General features: G+C 44.4%; 1 protein-coding gene across 1 annotated transcript; it reads left to right on the plus strand.

Annotated features, from left to right (window-relative positions):
* Positions 1-7076: 7076 nt before the first annotated feature.
* Positions 7077-17074, plus strand: LOC124684985 (cycloartenol synthase-like). Its single transcript, XM_047219252.1, has 18 exons — positions 7077-7420; positions 8428-8613; positions 8703-8792; positions 8862-9056; positions 9180-9264; positions 9342-9508; positions 10229-10417; positions 11200-11313; positions 11764-11886; positions 11979-12101; positions 12337-12435; positions 12994-13050; positions 13535-13581; positions 13673-13816; positions 13901-14078; positions 15924-16004; positions 16090-16173; positions 16405-17074. Exons 1-18 carry the CDS (start codon positions 7217-7219, stop codon positions 16522-16524), a joined length of 2286 nt encoding a protein of 761 aa, XP_047075208.1. The 5' UTR covers positions 7077-7216; the 3' UTR covers positions 16525-17074.
* The last annotated feature ends 4379 nt before the right edge of the window (positions 17075-21453 follow it).

Consider the following 21453-nt stretch of genomic DNA (forward strand, 5'->3'; position numbering starts at 1 on the left):
TACAGTACTTAGATCCTAGCTCACAATGCTTTACATGCTTGATCAAGATTGTGTTGACTTCATGTCACCTCAAAAATTATTTTTGTTATCACTTACCTACTCGAGGACGAGCAGGATTTAAGCTTGGGGAGGCTTGATACGTCTCAAACGTATCTATAATTTTTGATGCTCCATGCTTGTTTTACACCAATTCATATATGTTTTGTTTACACTTCGTTGCACTTTTACATGATTTCCGACACTAACCTATTAACAAGATGCCACAGTGCCAGTCCTTGTTTTCTGCTATTTTTGTATTTCAGAAAAGTTGTACAAGAAATATTCTCAGAATTGGACGAAACAAAAGCCGAAGTCAATATTTTACTGAAACAAAGACGAAGTCAAGAGGGGGGTCGAAGAGGCGTAGCAGGGCGACCAAACCCACCCTTGGTGTGGCCTGGACCTGGCCCGCGCCAAGGGGCGGTCTAGGCCCACCAGGCGCCCCACCGACCTAAATCCTCTTCCTATTTATACATCTTCTCGGGAAACCCTGGATACCCGAGCCTCCATCCACGAATAGTTCCGTCGCGGCCGCCATCACATAACCCATCTCGGGGAGTTCTGAAACTCTTCGCGGCACTCTGCCGGAGGGGGAAATCATCGCCGGAGGCATCTACATCGCCATACCCGCCTCCGAAGTGATGTGAGTAGTTCATCCCTGGACTAAGGATCCATAGCAGTAGGTCTTCTCCACTTTGTGCTGCATGTATCGATCTTGTGAGCTGCCCTACATGATCAAGATCATCTTTATGTAATCCTATATGTTTGGTTTGCTGGGATCTGATGAATATTGTATACTATTTTGAGATTGATTATATATTCATGTCATATGTAATTTGTGATCTTGCATGCTCTCCGTTGCTAGTAGAAACTCTGGCCAAGAGGACACTTGTGACTCCAAGAGGGAATATTTATGCTCGATAGTAGGTTTCATGCCTCTAGTTTTCTGGGAGAGTGACTTTATAACTTCTAAAGATTGCAGATGTGTTGTTGCTACTAGGGAGCAAACAACAATGTTTTATCCGAGGGTAATTCTATTGTTTACTTTACACACATTGCTTAATGCAATAATCTGTTGCTTGCAACTTAATACTGAAAGGGGTGCCGACGCTAACCTGAAGGTGGATTATTAGTCATAGACGCAGTTAGATTACGGTCTATGTATTATGTTGTAATGCTCATATCAAATCTCATAGTAATCATCTTGTCATGTATTGGTAGATATTCTATCAATTGTCCAGCTGTAATTTGTTCACCCAACATGCTATTTATCTTTATGGAGAGACACCTCTAGTGAACTGTGGACCTGGTCCTATTTCCTTTACTGATAAATTCACTGCAATCCTGTTCTGTTTACTTTTACGCAAACATCTCCTTCCATTCGATACGTCTAATCCTTTGTGTTCAGCAAACCGGTGAGATTGACAACCTCACTGCAAGTTGGGTAAAGTACTTTGGTTGTGTTGTGTGTAGGTTCCCTGTGGTTGCTGACGCCGGTAGTGTGCCCTGTCACTAGTCAGCTAGCAACACCTTCAGAATTCACGCATTTCTCCTACTGGTCGATTAAACCTGGGTTTCTTACTGAGGGAAAGCTTTCTACTATGCTCATCATACCTTCCTCTTGGGGTTCCCCAACAGTGTGAAGTCGGCGTTACGATAAGCACCATCAGGGGACTAAGGTACTAGGGATGCCATGGCGAAGGAAAGATGCGACATTGGCATTTGCGCACGTGACATGCGAGAAGATGACGTGATATTTGCTAGAGGTAGGGGAGTCAAAGATCTTGGTGTCCATCCAAAAGGAGGAGGTTTCTCCATTCCCAACCTGGGTGTCGTTGCCTATTCGACGGTACTCCACAGGAGGGATCCTCATGGAGGGAAGAATAAGTAGGGGCCATCGGGCGGAGAGTCCTCAAGACGGTGGTACGCGATTTACCCAGCTTCGGAACACCTCCTCGATGATAGGGCCTACTGCTGCTTGTCTGGAATTATCTGGGCGCTTTCCCATTGTTACAATGAGTTGTGGTTGTGCCTTTAGGGATCCCGGGATCCGGCTTATAAAGGCGCCATGATCTAGGGTTTCTACGGAGAGTCCTAGCCGGAATACGAGATGCCTAACTACGGAATATTACATAGCCGTGCATGTCAAGGATCCGCCTTTCCTTATACGCCGTACTGGATCTGGCTACCCCTGATGGGCCAGCTCGGATCCGACTTCCAGAGCAGGTCGCTGGATCCGGCTCCTTGTTCCTGGGCTGGACTTCCTCCATCTTGATCAACAGCAACTGGGTCGCTCGATGGTCCATATGCCACCATCACCATCTATGGGCCACCCGGGTTTGCCGGATCTAGCCACCGTCGATGGTACACCCATGAAGTATACCCACAACACTAGGCGACCATGATGGAACATAAAGTAGCAATAACAGCAAGGGTTCCTTCTATATAGGAGTTGTGTGGGAGTATCGCTCACCCTTATCTTTCTCCGGGACAAGCCATACCATATGCGAAACCATCGGGCCCAGGGAGCGGAGGTGGCAGATTAAAGTTTCGAGAAGAATTATGAAAGATGACCCGAGTTTTGAATTCTGAGCGGGGAGGGAGAGGACGACGAGCGCACCGGCATTCTTTGGGGTGCAGACATCCGACCAATCGATCTTGCATTGGACACCAGTACAAAATTCCTTGCCCTTCCATAGGAATGCCCTTCTGTGTTTTCCAATCGCCCCAATGGGGAGTGTGCCGACACTCACAACATGTGAAAGCATCATGGTAAGGATAGAGTTGACCAGAAGAAGATGACCCCAATGGGGAGGATCTTCCGCTCCAGCCCAAGAGTCTCATGTCACTCTTGGATTGATGGGAACGAAGTTGGAGAAGTGGATATGGGTGGAAAGAGGGAGCCCGTGGTAAGTCTAGGCGAAGGGAGGAGACCGCACACCCAAAGACGTTAGATATGTTCAAGGCGATATCGTAGGACCTTTTAATAGGAAAGAAAGTGCCCTTGTGGCAATTGATGCAAGTCCGGTGACCGCGGAAAACTCATCAAGGACGGGTTTAAGAGCATCTCCAGCCATCTCCCCGACGAGGCCCCTGGCAGCCTTTTTTTTACATCCGAACGCGTTACTCGGCCCAGCCGCGCCCCCCGCTCCTCGTTTCCCCCCGGATTAGGCCTTTCATCCATCCGGAGAGCCCAGGCCATCCCCGGCCCCCCGGGATGCGCTCGGGGACTCCGGACGAGAGAAAAGCAGGGACGGGGCTGCTCTATCAGCGAGAGAACACACGAATCCCACCACTTTGTCGACGCAAATCCCCCTCCCCTCCCGTTTCTCTATCGCCGCCGGCACCACCCCTCGCCAATCCGTCGGCCGGTTGCCTCAACTCTGCCGTTCCTCCACCCAACAACCTATATTCCGCCGCCCGTCGTGCCCTCTGCCTATTTTACGCTGTCAGGAAGCTCCCTCGCGTCGCTCCTCGTCGACACGCCCGGCAGGCGTTCGTCCAATTGCCTGGCCGGACATGGACTCCGACGAGGAGGAGGACCAGATGTTCACCGAGCTTTTTGAAGAAGAAATGGCAGCCGCCGCCCAAGACGAGGAGCACATGCTGATCCTAGCTTGCCTGTCCGGCTTGTACGCCGAGTCGACCATTGGTCGCCGTGGTGGGTCGGCACCAGGTCGCCAGAAGTGCAAGCCAAGGCAGCGAATGGAGGGCCACTGCATGCTCTACGCCGACTACTTCGTCGATGATCCATTGCACGGTGAGGCTATTTTTAGGCGTCGTTTCAGGATGAGCCGGAAGCTCTTCCTGAAAATTGTGTATGCCCTTCGAGAATACGACTCCTATTTTAGATGCAAGTTGGATTGCACCGGCATGGCAGGGTTTTCCGCCCTCCAAAAGTGCACAGTGGCTATGCGGATGTTGGCATATGGAGCTCATGGTGATTCTACCGATGACTATCTTTGGATGGCAGAGTCCATCTCCCTTGATTGTTTATACCGGTTCTGCAGGGCGGTGATAGCAGTGTTCGGGGACATCTACTTGAGATCACCCACTGTCGAAGACACTGCTAAGATCCTCACTATCAATGAAGCTCGAGGATTTCCAGGATGCTTGGAAGCATTGACTGCATGCATTGGAAATGGAAGAACTGTCCGTTTGCCTTGCAAGGAATGTACAAGGGTCACAAAAAAGGATGCACTGTGATACTTGAGGCAGTGGCTACCCATGATCTCTGGATTTGGCACTCCTTCTTTGGTATGCCGAGATCCAACAATGATATCAATGTCTTGTAGTGCTCGCCGATCTTCTCCAAGCTTGTTGAGGCTCATGCTCCCCCGGTTAACTTTGTGATCAATGGCCGGCAGTACAACAAGGGATACTATCTTGCAGATGGTATCTATCCAAAGTGGGCAACATTTGTGAAGACTATCTCAGGCGCCGTCCTCCCGAAGGAGGTGGAGTTTGTCAAGGAACAAGAAGGTTGCCGAAAGGACGTAGAGCGTGCATTTGGTGTCCTCCAATAGAGATTTGTTGTAGTCCGGTTCCCCGCTTTGACTTGGTCCAAAGATCAGATGTGGGAGGTGATGAACTGTTGTGTGTGCTTACACAACATGATTATCGAGAATGAGCGGAAGTATCCGGTTCCTCTGAGCGAACAAGCTGCACCATATGACAGAGAGGATCCTCTTGCACAGCCTAACCACCAGGTGCCGGCATCGTGGGTTGCGTTCATCGCTATGCGTCAGAAGATTCAAGATTCCACAATGCATCAACAGCTGCAGGATGATCTGGTAGAGCACATATGGACGCTTCGAGATAACACCAACTAGTTTCCATTTGATTTGTTTGAAAACTTGTCTTATTTTATTGAACTGTAACATTTATTTGTACAAATAAGCCAAATGTTGGCAAAACTGGTCAAATTCACCGAATTACGCTGGAAATTTGGCATCCAGGGACGTTTTTTTTTCTGAAAAACGCCGAACACCGTGTGTCTACCGGGGAGACGGCTAGAACTTTGGTGCTCCCCAGGCCAAACTTTAGTCTAATCCGGCGCTAAATAGCGCTGGATTTCAGCCTGGGGAGCCCCAACGGCTGGAGATGCTCTAAGGATGGCCACATGCTTAGGGATCGCACGAACGATGATAAGGGTATCATCGATGTATTGAAGAATAGGGAAAGGAAGGTTGTCGAAAAGAGGGTAAAGGAGAAGCCCTTGACACTAGGATTGAAAAAGCACTACTGGAAAAATGCTTATAACCACAATAGCACCCATGATGCAAAACCGAAGGTTTGCCGGTGGTAACCCATACCAGTGATGGGCACACAAAATTTCATCACCGGTACGTCATCAGGTGGTCTCCGCGATGCCTACCTTTGATGCTCAAAAATAAAACTACATTGTCGGTCGATGCTTCGGGTCCGACCTGGAGGGATCAAAAATTCAGTGAGAGTGGACTATTTGCGGGCTTCACGAATCTGGTGAACAACGGTGACAAATCTGTCGCTGGTTTGTACCAAAAACTAGTGGTACATATGTTTTCGAACGAACCTTAGTGGTTATAACGTACAACATTGATGAAACGTTAGAGTCAATCACTAGTAGGGAATAGCCTACCGCTGCCGTATATAATTCGACTACCACCCGCGAGCAGCCACCCGCGACTAGTACCCCGTCAGATACTAGTCGCGTGCGAGTCCAGCCAAATGGCCACAAGTCCAAGGCCGATATGAAGCGTGATGCGTTGGCTCTTGCGTTAAGCGAGACCTTGGCAAAGATGATGGCCCAAGAGGGATGAGAAGCGGCGCCAGGAGAAAGAGGCCACCGCTGCCACCTTCATTGACCTAATCAAGCAGGCCATAGAGGCCCAGAAGATGGAGGCCGCCGCCGAGTTGATTGCAGAGGAGAATCAAATCATCTTTTGTCGACTTGAGCATCATGGATCTTGAGCAAAGAGCATGGTTCAAGAAGAAATGAGCCATCATCCACGAACATGACACTTGATTGCCCACATCTATCCTACTTTGATTGTGCCCCTTTTGCAAATTTTCTAGCTCGTACTTATATGCACTTCGCGATTGGACAAAATTTGGAACCACTATTTTAATTGATGAAATTGGTTCAAAATTGAAATGGTTGCCGGACGGACATAAAATGTATTGGGTCGTTAGGGCTATCCTCGATCCAAACGGACATTTGTGACAACGAGAGCAATTTGATGTCTGTGGTTCAACAAAAAAAACCAAAACAGACACTTTTTGTGTACGAAATTAGGCCGCTCCATTGGAGATGTCGTAATGTACTAATTGTACCTTTGGGAATGGAACAAACTCATAGGATTGAGATGCTCAGTACTACTCCCTCTCTTTTAGTTAGCTCCAAACCAGTACGAAATTATATTAAATTCGAATCAATGAAAAAAACTTGAAAAGAGTATCTTTGTTCTAGATATATCCATATCTTTATGAGATCGCGATACTTATTTTAAAAGCATTTTCCGCCCTACTAACCCGATTGAGAGAGAAAATCACGCTAAATATTTATGACAGATTTAATGAATTTATATGTTTTAAATTTATAGAGTACATATTCTTTTTTTCTTTATTTTTTCCCACGCGCGACGTGCTGCGACGACAGAGAAGCAAAACCAAGTTTTACCGAAAACCTGTTTTTAAAAGCAACTGCATCTACAAGAGTGACGTCAGCAGTGATATCATCCATGTGGTAAACAAATCTGAAACATAATTGAAATATAACTAAAAGACGAATATTTTTGTGAAACAAACTAGAGTGACATCAGCAGTTATTAGTTTCACTTTTTGTCACAATTTTTCACAATATTTTTCATGCATCATTTTTGTTTTATAAAAGTTTTCCTCGTGTTTCAATTGGACGGTAGATGTGACACTGCGGTAAAATTGTTGTGTTCCAAGTTTTGCGGAATGTTTACCATTCCCGCCTAGGAAAACTCGAGACAGAGGGATGGTCAGGTCACGACAAGGCCACCAGCGTCATCTAGTCAACTCCTGCTTCGGCGGATTTGAGTAGTACAGTAGTATAGCAGATCTCGCCTTTGCTCCGCTCCTCCGCTCGCGCTGACTCTCTGCTCCTGTTAGCGGCGGGCGGTGATCTTTGCTCTACAGTTCATCGGCTCCGCCATCGCCGGGATAGAAGATGTGGCGGCTGAAGGTCGGTGAGGGTGGGGGCGACGCGTGGCTGCGCACCAAGAATGGGCACGTGGGCCGCCAGGTCTGGGAGTTCGACCCCGACGCGGGCGACCCAGACACCCTCGCCGCCGTCGACGCCGCGCGCCGGGAGTACACCACCGCGGGGCGTCACCGGCTCAAGCACAGTGCTGACATCCTCATGCGCATCCAGGTAACGGAATGCCAATGCTTGCTCGCTCTCGCCCCCTCTCTGTCCGTTCGCTGAAATGCTGAATGCCCCGATTTCCATTTTGGATACAAGTTCTTAATTGTGTTTCCACCGAGGACTTGTGCTTGGCAGGGATTTCATGCGCAGTAACTATGCCGGTTGCAAGTTAAACCAATCAAATACACCAAGTGCCTTAAACAAGACAGATCGGATCTTGCAAGTTGCACACGTCCAGTCCAAATTCTGAATGCGAACGGCCCTCCTTTCCCGTTGCTGTTAGCATTTAATTGTATTATAATCACGAGTAGGAGTACTATATATAGTACTATGCACAAACTATACTCAAGTATATGAACATGTGCTGACACTCTTTTTTTAAAACGAGAGGGGGGATGTCGCCTATTCAACATTCAGAAACACAGAAATAACTAGGTCTAGGTGTACTACAGCTCCAGTAGAAAATTAGATTTGTAAGAGCATTTGGATTGGAAGGTCTACAATGTTGAAAACATGCTGCTTTGTTGCATGTATTTCAAGAAAGGCTTTTACCAAGTCTCAGTGTACTGAGATTTTCTTTCTAAAGCCTCAATCAGTTCAGAGAAGTTTAATTGCATTTTTCTGAATTGATTCAGACTAAAGAACATTTAACTGACATAGATGAACACTTAAAAAAACAGAAAATGTTGCTGCTATCCCCACTAGCCATTTTACTTACCTTTTGGATTGAAGGCTTTAACCCAAATGATGGCCAAAGTGATGTTTAATACTCTTTGGGACTGAATTAGGAACAGAAACTCATTTGTTAGTGTTCCAGCAGTATCTAGCAATAGGGCAGACCAATGCTGACGTTCCAGTAGTGAGATTTTTGTGGGGAGATCTTTCCTTTTTGTTTCTACTACTTCACTTCAACTTGCTACGGTTCTATGTGCTGGCCTCGAAACTGGTGTCATTTTGTGCGACAGCATCACCCCCGATTGCTCATAGCATTTGGGCTTTTGTATGTCCTGCAGTTCACGAAAGAAAATCCACTTAAGTTGAACCTACCTGCTATCAAGCTGGAGGAGAACCAAGATGTCACTGAGGAAGCTGTGTCGACCTCTTTGAAAAGGGCGATCAGCAGATTTTCTACTCTCCAGGCACATGATGGACACTGGCCTGGGGATTATGGTGGTCCTATGTTCCTTATGCCAGGATTGGTACTTCCTCTGGCTGATCGAGCAGTTCATTTAAAACTTCTTCACGTCATATGTAGAACTTACTCATTGCTTTTTTATCTTTTACTCAGCTTATAACACTATATGTGACTGGAGCACTGAACACTGTTTTATCTTCAGAACATCAGAAGGAGATCCGCCGATATCTCTATAATCATCAGGCAAGGATCCAGTTGCAAACTGTGTCAACTTACAATAGATAAATCAATTTTTGCGGTGATTATGTGTAGAATGAAGATGGAGGTTGGGGACTGCACATTGAGGGTCCAAGCAGCATGTTAGGCTCAGCCTTGACCTATATTTCTTTGAGATTGCTTGGAGAGGGACCAGATAGTGGAGATGGTTCTATGAAAAAAGGTCGAAACTGGATATTAGACCACGGGGGAGCAACTTATATACCATCATGGGGAAAGTTTTGGCTCGCGGTATGGAATTAACATTCTTTACTCCCTGCAAAAAAAAACATTGTTTACTCGGTACGATTATTGCTTCCTTTTGTTCAAGCTGATTAAGGCCTAAAAAGTCCTCCCAATTCTGACTTGTTTAAGGTACTTGGCGTATTTGATTGGTCTGGTAACAATCCAATGCCCCCAGAATCATGGATGTTGCCATATTGCCTGCCAATTCACCCAGGTTCGTTTTGCACTACCATATCATTCTTCCGTGTTGCTAGGTTATGTCTTGGTCATATGCTTGTTGCTATTGTGCAGGTCGAATGTGGTGTCACAGCCGAATGCCGTATCTACCCATGTGCTACGTTTATGGAAAGAGGTTTGTCGGCCGAATAACATCACTCATAATGGAACTAAGAGATGAACTCTACAAAGTCCCCTACAGCGAGATTGATTGGGACAATGCTCGCAGTATTTGTGCTAAGGTTTGCTTAACTCAATCTTTCTTGTTGATGTTGATGTGTGTAGGCCAAATTATCAACACTATAGCACAAGTTCGTAAGAGGCCATGATTTAATGGAAAATACCAAAGTGGATCTTGTTTTGCCAATGTTGTCCTCATCGAGTAAAGAGTCAATAAGTCCCTTACCAAAAGTACCAAGTCTTTAGCAAGTCCCATTGCCAAAGTACAATCTTTAAGAAGTCCCATTGCTAACATAATAAGCTGAGATAGCCATTTTTTTATTTCGATAGCAGTTTGCGTTGTGAACTGTTCTTGTTCGAATAATACAGTTTCAGAAATATCCGTAGTAGCATGCAGTTGTTTACTAGTTCTTGGTTCAAGGCTTTAACTTCATCCTCTGAAGCTATAAGCTGCCTACAAGCTTCATGGGACTGGCTCCTACATATACCAGTTTCATGCTTGTTAGCTGTGTTTACTGATCACTTGATGAGCTTGACTATTTTAGTCTGTGTGACTGATTGGGGTGCATCTTGTAGGTGAATGTGATCTTAGTCTTTTGGTTGTCCTAGTCACAACTTGCGACCCAATACAATTGGTGAAAATATCTGGCAATTATTATAATTAACTATAACTTTATAAAAGGCTAAGCTGCTCTATTTACTTGCTTTACTGCTTGATGTCTATTTAGGATATAATATCTAAGATTTTTCTTTGAGGGTTTTTTCATGTTCTTTTATTGTAGGAAGATCTGTTCTATCCGCGTCCACTGATACAGGATATCTTATGGGCCACCCTCCGTAAATGTATCGAACCAGTTATGATGCATTGGCCTGGGAACAAATTGAGGGAGAAAGCTTTGAACCATGTGATGCAGCATGTTCATTACGAAGATGAGAACAGTCAATACATCTGTATTGGTCCTGTGAACAAGGTAAACTGAAGAATGTGATTGCTTGTTGATCCTCTCCCTTTTTCTTACTTATTACTTCAGGAATCAAGAAGACCATTGCATCTGTAAAGAGGCAAATGTCATAGCTGCAGTTCTTTGTTTTATGTCATGCCCCTTTAATATTTCTGCTCTTGCTGGGCAGATTTCCAGTTTCTACTGTACTTTACCTGCTTCCAAGTGTTATATGTGAACCAAACTATTTCGTCTAGAGCTTGCTACTTAACTGTGATTGCAGCTACATATATTATTGTTACTTCTGCCGCAACTGTGCATGCCATGATTACATCTTGGGAGTTATAGCATTTGTTTTTGAAACATGTTCTATGCCACAAGGACTTGTGGATGCTGGATACCATCCAATGCTAACGTAGTTTACTGCAGTGCCAAACCTCTACAGTCCTCTCTAAAGCATATAAATGTCAAACGAGCACTGTTGTCAAGCTTCTTAATTACTATGAAGTTCCTTTCCTTTTTTTCCAAATACACAATGTTAGCAAAACCAGAAACTTTCTTAAGGCCTTAATATCTATGATAGTTTTCTTAGTCATTTTAGTCATATATATTCACATTTTGTACTTGTTGCTTTCTCCATATCTGGTTTATTTAGCGGAGAAAGGATTCTCTGTCATATTTGGTGATTTGTTATTCTTATCCGTAGATTGCGAACTTTTATACCAGAAGTTTATACATTAATGCCTAGTTTAGCTTAATATTTCTCTCTTTTTTTCGTATTGTTCAGCCTACCATTGCAAAAATCTCTGCAGGTACTAAATATGCTTGCTTGCTGGATTGAAGATCCAAATTCAGAAGCATTCAAGCTCCATATTCCAAGAATCTATGATTACTTGTGGGTTGCTGAAGATGGCATGAAGATGCAGGTCATTTTTTTTTCTTATACATAATGCTTACTTTTATCAACAAGAGTGGTGGCTAGAGTTTTCTTCTACTATCCTCACCCAAGGAGATACCTCAGCCATTGGATGCAATCTGCAATCAACGTTTCAGAAGTGTTGGACTTCGTGGGCTAAAGTTGGGCTACCAACACACCTCCATGTGAAGGGACATAGCCCATCACTTCTATGCCCTAATGAGTTTTTGTTTACCTCTTTTACTCTCCGTTGTCAGCCATTACAACAAGAACCTATCGATATGCATGTTTTGTAGTATTTAGATGCCAATGGAAAATTGTGTTGTATCATATTCTGCTAGCTAGTAACCATTTTTCTGTTTATCTCAGTCCACCTTTCAAAATGTATGTAACCTAGTGCATCCATCACTAGCTTTTCTTTTACTTTGACAATAAGCAATCAAGTTTCTGTATATTGTAGTGCTATGGTGGCAGCCAACTCTGGGACACAGCTTTCACAGTTCAAGCTATTGTTGCTACTGGCTTCATTGATGAGTTCGCTCCCACTCTTAAGCTAGCGCATAACTACATTAAGAACTCACAGGTATATTATACATGCCTTTTTGTTTACCAGCCAACATTAACAAAAATTCCAGTACTTAGTACAGAGAACTTACCTTTGCTCTTCTATGGAAGGTTCTTGAGGACTGCCCTGGAGATCTGAGTTATTGGTACCACCACATATCTAAAGGTGGATGGTCCTTTTCTACTGCTGATCATGGTTGGCCTGTATCAGATTGCACTGCAGAAGGACTAAAGGTGATTTACGTTGTTTGTATTACCAACAAGCAACTTTATTTTGAAATTTAAACTTTTATCTTTTGAGATCTTGGATGTTTTGTTCTGCCACCATATGGAAGCTCTGTGTCATGCATAAGAATCATTGTAACTCTCAGGTGTATAAGGTTGACACAGAGTGTTAGCGTCAACTATCAAGTTCATCAGCATAACCATCTTAAAATATTTTGATCCTTGATATTATCTTTAACTTCAGGCTGCATTATTGCTATCCAAGATTTCTCCAGAAATTGTGGGCGAACCAATGGAAGTTAACCGACTCTATGATGCTGTCAATATTCTGATGTCTTGGATGGTAAACATGTTCAAACTTTTTGATGGTCTTAGTTGTAAGTATTTTATGATTTTTTCCTGCAAGAAGGTTCTTGTAAACCTGCCATCTCGTGTGAGTACTAAGCCTTGGAATTGTAAAATGGCAAATATTTTAAAATATTGTAAAGTAGCTGCATGTTCCAAGAATCTATGGTCAAATAGCGTACTTTATCTGCAAGTGCTTTGTGTCTTCAGGACAAGCTGGTAACTGGTGTGATATTTGTTCATATTGAGTAATGTTTCTATGATTTATAGGAGAAATACTATGTGCAAATCATAAAGCAAGACTCATTATTGGAGTAGTGGTATTAGTTAAACACCAAACCATCTTGCTTTGAAATTTGTATTTTTCATTTATTGATTGCTCCGGTTGCTCTATCTATCTTCCGTGAACAGACTCCTTGAAGACCAAGAAAATATATTTTGAACTCACCGAAGTTTTTTTTGCCATAGTTTTATTCTATATGTTTTCCTTACATATAACCCCATGCACATTTCTTTCATAGGAGCCATGCCTAATTAATATTTTTATCCTTCACAGAATGAAAATGGTGGCTTTTCAACATATGAACTCACAAGGTCTTATGCCTGGCTAGAGGTAAGTTGAACTTCTTTATGACCCTGCCTCCATTGCTCATGCTTTGCTGCTATTAATTAGAGGTAGTCATGTGCTTTCTAGTTCCTAATTCAAATTATGGAATACCAATTCAGAGAAATCAGGCACCTCCATTAACAACTCATGTGCTTTCTAGTTCCTAATTCAAATTATGGAATACCAATTCAGAGAAATCAGGCACCTCCATTAACAACTCATGTGCTTTCATTTCTCTGCTCCTTTTGTACAGTGCTCGAGTTTTAATATAAAAATTACACCGTAGGGGCTTCCCCTACGGTAAAGGTGTCAAAAAAAACTCATGTTGAATTAATACAAGTTTGCTTGACACTTTGACTCAATGTTGCTTTTGTTTGAAACGTCAAAGGAGCACGGATAATATGATCTTCAATTTTCATTTACAAACATTTTTCCTTCTAATTGTCCAACATGTTTAACCTATATTTGTATGATTTATTGAATTATTCAGCTTATCGGCCCTTCTGAGACCTTCAGCGACACTATGATTGATTACCCGTAAGGTCCAATAACCCTTCTATTGTCAGTTTTTATGCTGCATCCAGACAGAAGATAAACTGAAAAAAATGTAACCCTCAATTCGTGGCAGGTACGTGGAATTGACTTCAGCAGCAATTCAGGCCTTGACATCATTTAAAAAGCTCTATCCTAGGCACCGCAGGGAAGATGTAGATAACTGTATCAACAAAGCTGCCAAGTACATAGAGAGCTCTCAAAGAAGTGATGGTTCATGGTTAGTTTTCAGGCTTCACGTGAAAGAATGCAAGTACAACATGAGTATAACATTCAGCATTGTTCTCTATATATTTGTCTGTAGGTATGGGTCTTGGGGTGTTTGTTTCACCTATGGCACATGGTTTGGAGTGAAGGGATTAGTTGCTGCAGGTAGGACGTTCAGTAATAGTCCGGCAATCAGGAAGGCATGTGACTTTCTGATGTCAAAAGAGCTTGCTTTCGGTGGCTGGGGAGAAAGCTATTTGTCATGTCAAGATCAGGTAGATTCATTTATATCTAGTTTGTGGATATACATTCAATCTTTTTTTCCTGGAGTACATTGATATGTTCCACTGGTCATCATCATGTAATCAAGATTTTAGATTTGTGTGGATTTTAGGGATAATTTTCTGATGAGTTGGTCTCTTGGACCTCCACACCATCTTATGTATGGCTCAACTTAGGCTTACATCTTGACTTATACACTAGAACACTGTAAACTCTAGCAGAACACTAAGAAGCCAACAGTTCACTATAATACTCAAGACTCCCCTAGGACACTACTTTTACACTAACTCAGACTCCCAACACTTCCCATCGAGATGGGCATGCGTTAACCACCATAGCCATCTTGCTATAACTCCATGGCACTTACTACCACCATTACACATCTAGCTTACAAGTACAGTAGTACACAAAGATACATGACAGCATTTTACTCTAGCTCTTATTCCATCAGCCGTCAAGTGCCCACTAAATTCTTACCATCCAAGTTCTGCCTCATGCAAGCCATCACCATCACCGTGCACCGCCTCTACATCAAGCTAGCCACCTCCAATCCCACTCGCGTTTGGCCACGGTTGCCTCTCCAACCATGCACCTTCTCGCACCGGCACCTACAACAGAGGCACCACATCCCTTCTACCATCAGCTTGAGCATCATCATTGCCTCTTGTCCTAATCCAGTTTCCGCAGAACCAGGGCTGCCTCCCCTCCTCACCAGCTCCTACAGAGCCACAACTGCCTCACCTTGTCGATGCTTCTTGACCAAGCACGATCCTTGTGCGATGCCCCTCTCAGCACCTGACTTTCACCTGTCCTACGCCTCTCTAAGACCGTCCCAGCCTTGACATCTACCTTCTCTCCATCAAACCCCCAGTTATCAACCTGACTGGTGAGGCTGAAGTGAGGTCATGTAGATGTGCTCAGGGCTCACCTGGTTGATGAAGTGAATGTCTCACCCCCTTCAAGCATCATCATCTCTCCCCCTTGCTGCAAGTACTACAAACAGCAGCAACATCACCAAACATCAGCAGGACTATCTTGTTTCTGCCTCTGCAGTACATATCCCAAAGCCTCAGATAACAACATAGCAATACAGAATAAACGGCATATTTCCTCTTTCTCTCTGTTTCTCTATATGCACCTACCTGCACTTGTGTCTGCTTGATCTCTTTTTCTCCAAACCAAACTACTTTCCCTCTGCATGACCCTGTACGGAGCAGCAACCACAAGGTTCACGCGACTCACCTCAGAGGTGGCTACCGCCCGCACAAAGCAATGAGGTGCGGCCTCCCGCCGCCTGAGTGGCTACAATGTGGCTGCTGTTGTTGACAAGGATAGAGTTAGCGCTGCAGTGGTGGAACAGTCGTGGCTTGGGTTAGGATTTATGACTAGGAGGAGGAGCCTGGCTCTGATACAGTGGATTTTAAGGAAAATTTCTGGATGGGTTGGTCACTTGGACTTCCACACCCGCTTATATATAGCTCAGCTTAGGCTTACATCTTGACTTATACACGAGAACACTCTAGAATCGAGTAGGACACTACTTTTACACTAACTCAGACCCCAACAGCTTGTCTATTAGAATTTATGTTCTTACAACTTACTACGGGTCAAGGAAACAGGCATCAACTGGAGATAAAAGTTCTCTCATGTATATATTGTTTATGTAAAGAGTCATTCGTCCTTTTTTTTCTCCCACTTTCACCTTTATTAACAGCTGCATGCCCCTGTACATGATATTGTGTTCATGCATCTTGATTCTTAGATTGACATAATTTCTCTGGGATCATAAGAAACTTCGTTCCAACCTATAAGCATTCTTTTTATTTGCATCCACTTAGGTTTACACCGATCTTGAAGGCAAGCGCGCTCATGCAGTCAACACTGGTTGGGTCATGCTGACCCTAATTGATGCAGGACAGGTGCGTTTACAATTACCGTGAGGATTGTGATACCATACAGTAATGAATTGATTCAGAATGGTACTTAAATCTCGATCGGGTACAGGCTGAGAGAGATCCAACACCTCTGCATCGAGCAGCAAAGGTTTTGATCAACTTACAGTCAGAGGATGGGGAATTTCCTCAGCAAGTAAGTCATATATAAATGTTTTTCTTCTCAATGTAAAAAACTTTGCTATAGATCCAAAATAAAAGGTTCCTTGTAAACAGAAGTGCTAATGTGAACATTTTTTAAGCAGTTCGTCATGACAAACCCAAGCAGCAAAAACCTTGTTACTGATCGACCATAGAACTGCTAACATCCAAAATTAGCAGATAATTGATAGTACACGGCTGATTTTGTATTTGCTGCACTTAACAGGAGATAATGGGAGTCTTGACCAAAAACTGCACGATGAGTTACTCCCAGTACAGGAACATCTTCCCTATCTGGGCACTCGGAGAGTATCGTCGCCGAGTCTTTGTTGCGGGCAAGAAATAGTACCACATTTCTTGGGCATGTGCATTGGAATCTCAGAATCTGTGGGTATATCAATCTTGTCACCTTCCTCTTCAGGACTAATCAGGCAATAGCTGTTCAGAGTTCTGTGACACATTATCAACATAGGCTTGAGATAGTGCCAGGTTGGGATTGAGAATCCTCATTCAAGTCAGCAAAGTTGTCTAACTCAGTATTGGGTGTGAACACCTGCTTGTCTGGTTGAACCTCATCATGAACCTGAGACTGAATATTTCTAGTAGAAACTAACTCTGAGATATTAGGTTAGGGTGAGACAATGGGGTCCAAAACGTGACGAGATCTAGACTACTCAAGATCTAGACTACTCAGCTCAGCTCGTATTACAGAATAAGTGAGCTCAGTTTGACTTGAGCTGGAGTCAAGTGCAGAGTTTGTTCATACTCCTGTAAAGATGCTGAGCTTCTTTTGAGCCGAATAAAAAAATACTAAAAGCCTAGTCGTGATGATAAGGGATAACCTAATCAGTGACAATTATGTATGCATCCATATAGAACAGTAAAAAATCTCAGGCCTGTTAGAAGGCAATGAATATTTTCCTTCCAAGAAAATAGAATAAAAGATGAGAAACTATTATAGTTTACACTCTATGTACTTTGATAGAATACTTATAATGCTGCTAGTTCCAGCACATTTTAAGTCTAACTCTTGATGCTTACAATACGAGGGGAAGTCGTTTGATGGATTAGTACAGAAAGAAGTGAGTTTGTACATACGAATCTGGTGCTTCTGAAGGGTTATACCATTCATTAGAACATGGTCGCCGCTTGTGGCTCCTTAATTCCCCTGATACTTTTGTTGTACTACGGTAGTACCAATGGTGGCCAGAGCTTTCTTCAAGACATTTGGGAGGTTTTCAAGGAGGGCATTTTAGCTGCCATCGATCAATTCAACAATCTTCATGTGACTCACCTCCAATGGCTTAACTACGCAAACACTGTCCTATTGCCCAAAAAAGACGGGCAGAGGGCATTGGCGACTTTATGCCCTTTAGCCTCTTCCATGCCATCGCCAAAATTACTACAAATATGATTGTGCTTTGGCTTCCCCCCCCCCCTAATGAATGGTCTCATCTCCAACCCGCAAAGTGCATTCATAAAAAAATATTTATGACAACTTTATGCACGCTCGTAATCTCGCAAGAAGGCTACACGCGAGCGAAATTCAGTCCCTCCTTTTTAAGCTCGACATCGGTAAGGCGTTTGACTCCCTGAGATGGGGGTTCACCTCCAGCTTTTAAGGATGCACGGTCCCCCCCCCCCACCCCCACCCCTAAGGTTCCGTGATTGGATCGCCGCAATCCTAAGCTCCTCATCCTCATGTGGAGTGTCCGGCAACCCTATGAAGCATGGGAGAGCCATAAGACAAGGAGACCTGCCTCTCCCAACTCCTTATTGTGCTCTCCATTGACCATCTATAAAAGATCCTTGAGCTGAACACCAATAACAATCTACTCCATAAGATTAGAGGGTGAGAGCCATCCTTCACACCTTGCTTTATGCAGATGATGCATGTGTTTTTGTGGCCCCTTACAAGGAGGATATCCAAAACCTCTCTGCATCCACGCAACCTTCGGTGAGGTTGCCGGTTTGGAGATCAACTTCCAAAAGAGCTCGGTAGTTCCCATTCAATGCGATAATATTGATTTGGATGATGTGCTCCTTGGGTTAGCGGTGCTCCCTGTATATTCCCCATTAAGTACCTTGGTCTACCTCTCTCGGTTTGGCAACTAAAAGGAGTGGACTTCTAACCTCTTGAAAACAAAATGGCCGGGAAACTTGTCACTTGGAACGGGAAAAACATCAACACGGCGGGCCGAGGAGCCCTTATGAAGTCCGTCATCACCTCACAAGACATTTTCATCTTACTCAACTCACCATTCTTATGGGATGCTTCCATAACATGAACAAGATCGCACACGCCTTTTTGTGGGTCAACACTAACAAGGTTACCAGAGGCAAGTACAAGATAAATTGGGAAGCGGTTTGTCTACCTACCAAGTTGCGGGCCTTGGAATCCTTCATCTAGAGAAGTATGCTCGTGCATTAAGGCTAAGATGGCCATGGTTCGAATGGAGGGACCCTAAGAAGTTTTAGGATGGGATGGGAAACCCATGTGATGAGGTTGACATGTCACTTTTTTATGCATCAACTACCATCACTATTGGAAACGGAAATGTTGCGGCCTTTTGAACTTCCCCATGTGAAAGAGCAAGCTCTATCTCTATGGTTTTGTGTGTTTGTTAACAACACGTGAATGTATTTTAATGTGTGTGCTCAAGTGTGTATGATTCGATTTTATCACTATGGATGATGACCCACCTTTTGCTAAAGTCTAACATCTGGTTATTCTATTGGATGTTTGATCTCTAGTATTGGTGGATGAGAACATGTTGAGGAGATGTGAAGAAAGAAGAGAAGAAATGGAGAAGAATGCAACATTTGAGGGGGGCGGATTATCCGGCCTAACTCTGGCCGGACCATCCGGTCTCCCTCACCAGATAATCCAAGGAATCCCTAGAAGCTGACACGCGTGTAGGATAGGTGTCGGGCGGATGGTATTTCCATTCCCCTGGATACTCGTTTCGTCCGTCCCCAATGCCGAGAGTTGTCCAGTTCCCATATGTCGGGGCGGATGGTATTTCCATCCGCCCCCGAGATGTTCATTTCGTCCGACCCCAATGCTGGGGGTTGGCCAACGACCAAATGGCAGGGCGGAAGCAACTCTATCCGCCCCACGGAAATTCCCCAATATTCGCCTGGGTCATCCACCCCAGTCTACAACATAGCCAAGGCTGAATCATCCACAGGGGGAGGGGTGACCATCCGGGGTTAATAAAGTCGAATCATCCCCTCCCTCGACGTTGCAACGACTACATCACACGTACAAGTATAAAAAGGGGACCTTCATCATCAAGATAGATCTGATCAAAATGAAGAACACCATCTCTCCTCCATAGTTCTTGAGCTTCAAACACATGGATCCCCCTCCCTAACCAATCAAACACCTCCAAACTTTGGGAATCGAAGGAGGAGGACTAGATCTACCTATCTAGCCAAGAAATTTTGTCATCCCCATTCTCCTCCTTTGTGGAGTTGGAAACCTAGATCTCCTTTGTGGTGGTCCTTGTTGTTGAGGGCGTCTAGAGCTTAGATTTTGTTGTGACTAGTTCATGATGTCGTTGGGAGCCTCCGTGTCCTTTGTGGAGTTGTGACCCAACCTTGTGTGAAGGTTAGCTGCCTCGACCGGCCTTTCTTAGTGGACAAGGTGAGTATGCCTTTGTGGTGTGCTCACGAGGTATAAGGTGACGCCTTTGTGGAGGTTGGTGCCTTTGTGGTTCCACACCTCCTCAACGTAGATGTACTTCCTCTTGTGGAAGGAATGACATGAAACATATATATCGCGTCTCGTCTCCGCTTGCTCACAGTTGTACCTCTTCGTCTTCCTCACGCTCTTTTAATTGTTTCCATTTCATTATCTGTATCGCATATAGGTTCAAAGCTTATTTCAAGTTAATTATCACCTTTAATTTCCCACTTCCGTTATAAAAATTGAAAAAGGTAAAAACTTGTGTAGCTCCTATTCACCCCCTTCTAGTCGCTAGCCACACCCTTTCAATTGGTATCAGAGTCTCGGCTCTTGATTTGGGCTTCATCGCCTAAGAGTGGGTGAAATGGCCGGCAAAGAAGGGGATGGTATGTCCGTTCTCCCCGCGCCACCCTTGGCTAGCATTTCGGCTACTTTGGATGACCTCAAGCAATTGGAGTCATCCATCGTGTCACAAATGCAAGCCTTGATGGCGGGGTTCCTTGGTACCAAAGAAAATCCTATTCCTAGTGCCGAGGTCTCTCCCTCAAAGGCTTCCGCTGAAATTCCACTCATTGAGTTTGTCCCTCAAAAGGACAACCCTAATGAAGAAGAATAAGTGAGAGGCACCAGCACTTCGACTAAAGGGGAGGAAGGTACTAAAGAGGAGAATAGAGACTCGGGGGTAGTCATGTTGTGCCTCCACAAAATAACTATACGCTGAGTGTCCCGATTCCTATGCCACACATTGTCTCACAATGACCACCTCCCTCTCTAGATGCCTCAAGTTTTGCAAATTGACAATTTTTAATGCAATCTCACATATACAACTCTTCCACCGAACTATGGCTCGTTATCAAGGAGGGTTTCAAGCCTTATGACCCGGACAATCTCACAAGGAGGGAGGTGGTAGACAATCAACTCAATGCCACCGCTCTCCACATCATACACTTGCCGGTTACTCCCAAGGACTAGGCTCACATCCGCACATGCAAGACCGCCAAGGATGCTTGAGACAAGCTTGATGCTCTCTTCATTGGAAATGCAAGCATTCAAGACTCCAAGTTCGATGAGGTCAACACCGTCGCCGATGGTTTCGTGATGAATGAAGGAGAGTCCGTCGAAGACATGTACCGGTGACTCATCGCCCTCGCCGTGCAATTGTGAGACCTTGGAGCCTCCTATGCGGATGACAAGTGGATGAAGAGGAATTTCTACAATGCCCTCTTGCCCTATGAAGAACAAAGGTTCATCTCCATCCTACAAACTCCGACGACCGGCGGATGACATCCAATGAAGTCTTGAGCGTAATCATTGCCATGCACTACAAGAAAAGTTCTGATAGACAACGTCTCAAAATCGTCCGCTAAGGGGTATTTTTCGTCGCCTATGGGCCTAACCCGACGATATGGGTTCTGTTGTGGAAACTGCGTCGTGCAAAGTCCTACGACGATTTTTTTCGGTCCGTCGCGCTTGGGCGCCCTTCCGCCACGCGAAAATCGGACCGTTGCCCAAGTGTTTCCCGGAGCCCGTTGACCGCCGACGTCATGCAACCGACACGTGCGTACGCTCGTTAACCGGCGCTAA

This window comes from Lolium rigidum, chromosome 1 (assembly GCF_022539505.1).
Source record: "Lolium rigidum isolate FL_2022 chromosome 1, APGP_CSIRO_Lrig_0.1, whole genome shotgun sequence".
NCBI classification, from domain to species: domain Eukaryota; kingdom Viridiplantae; phylum Streptophyta; class Magnoliopsida; order Poales; family Poaceae; genus Lolium; species Lolium rigidum.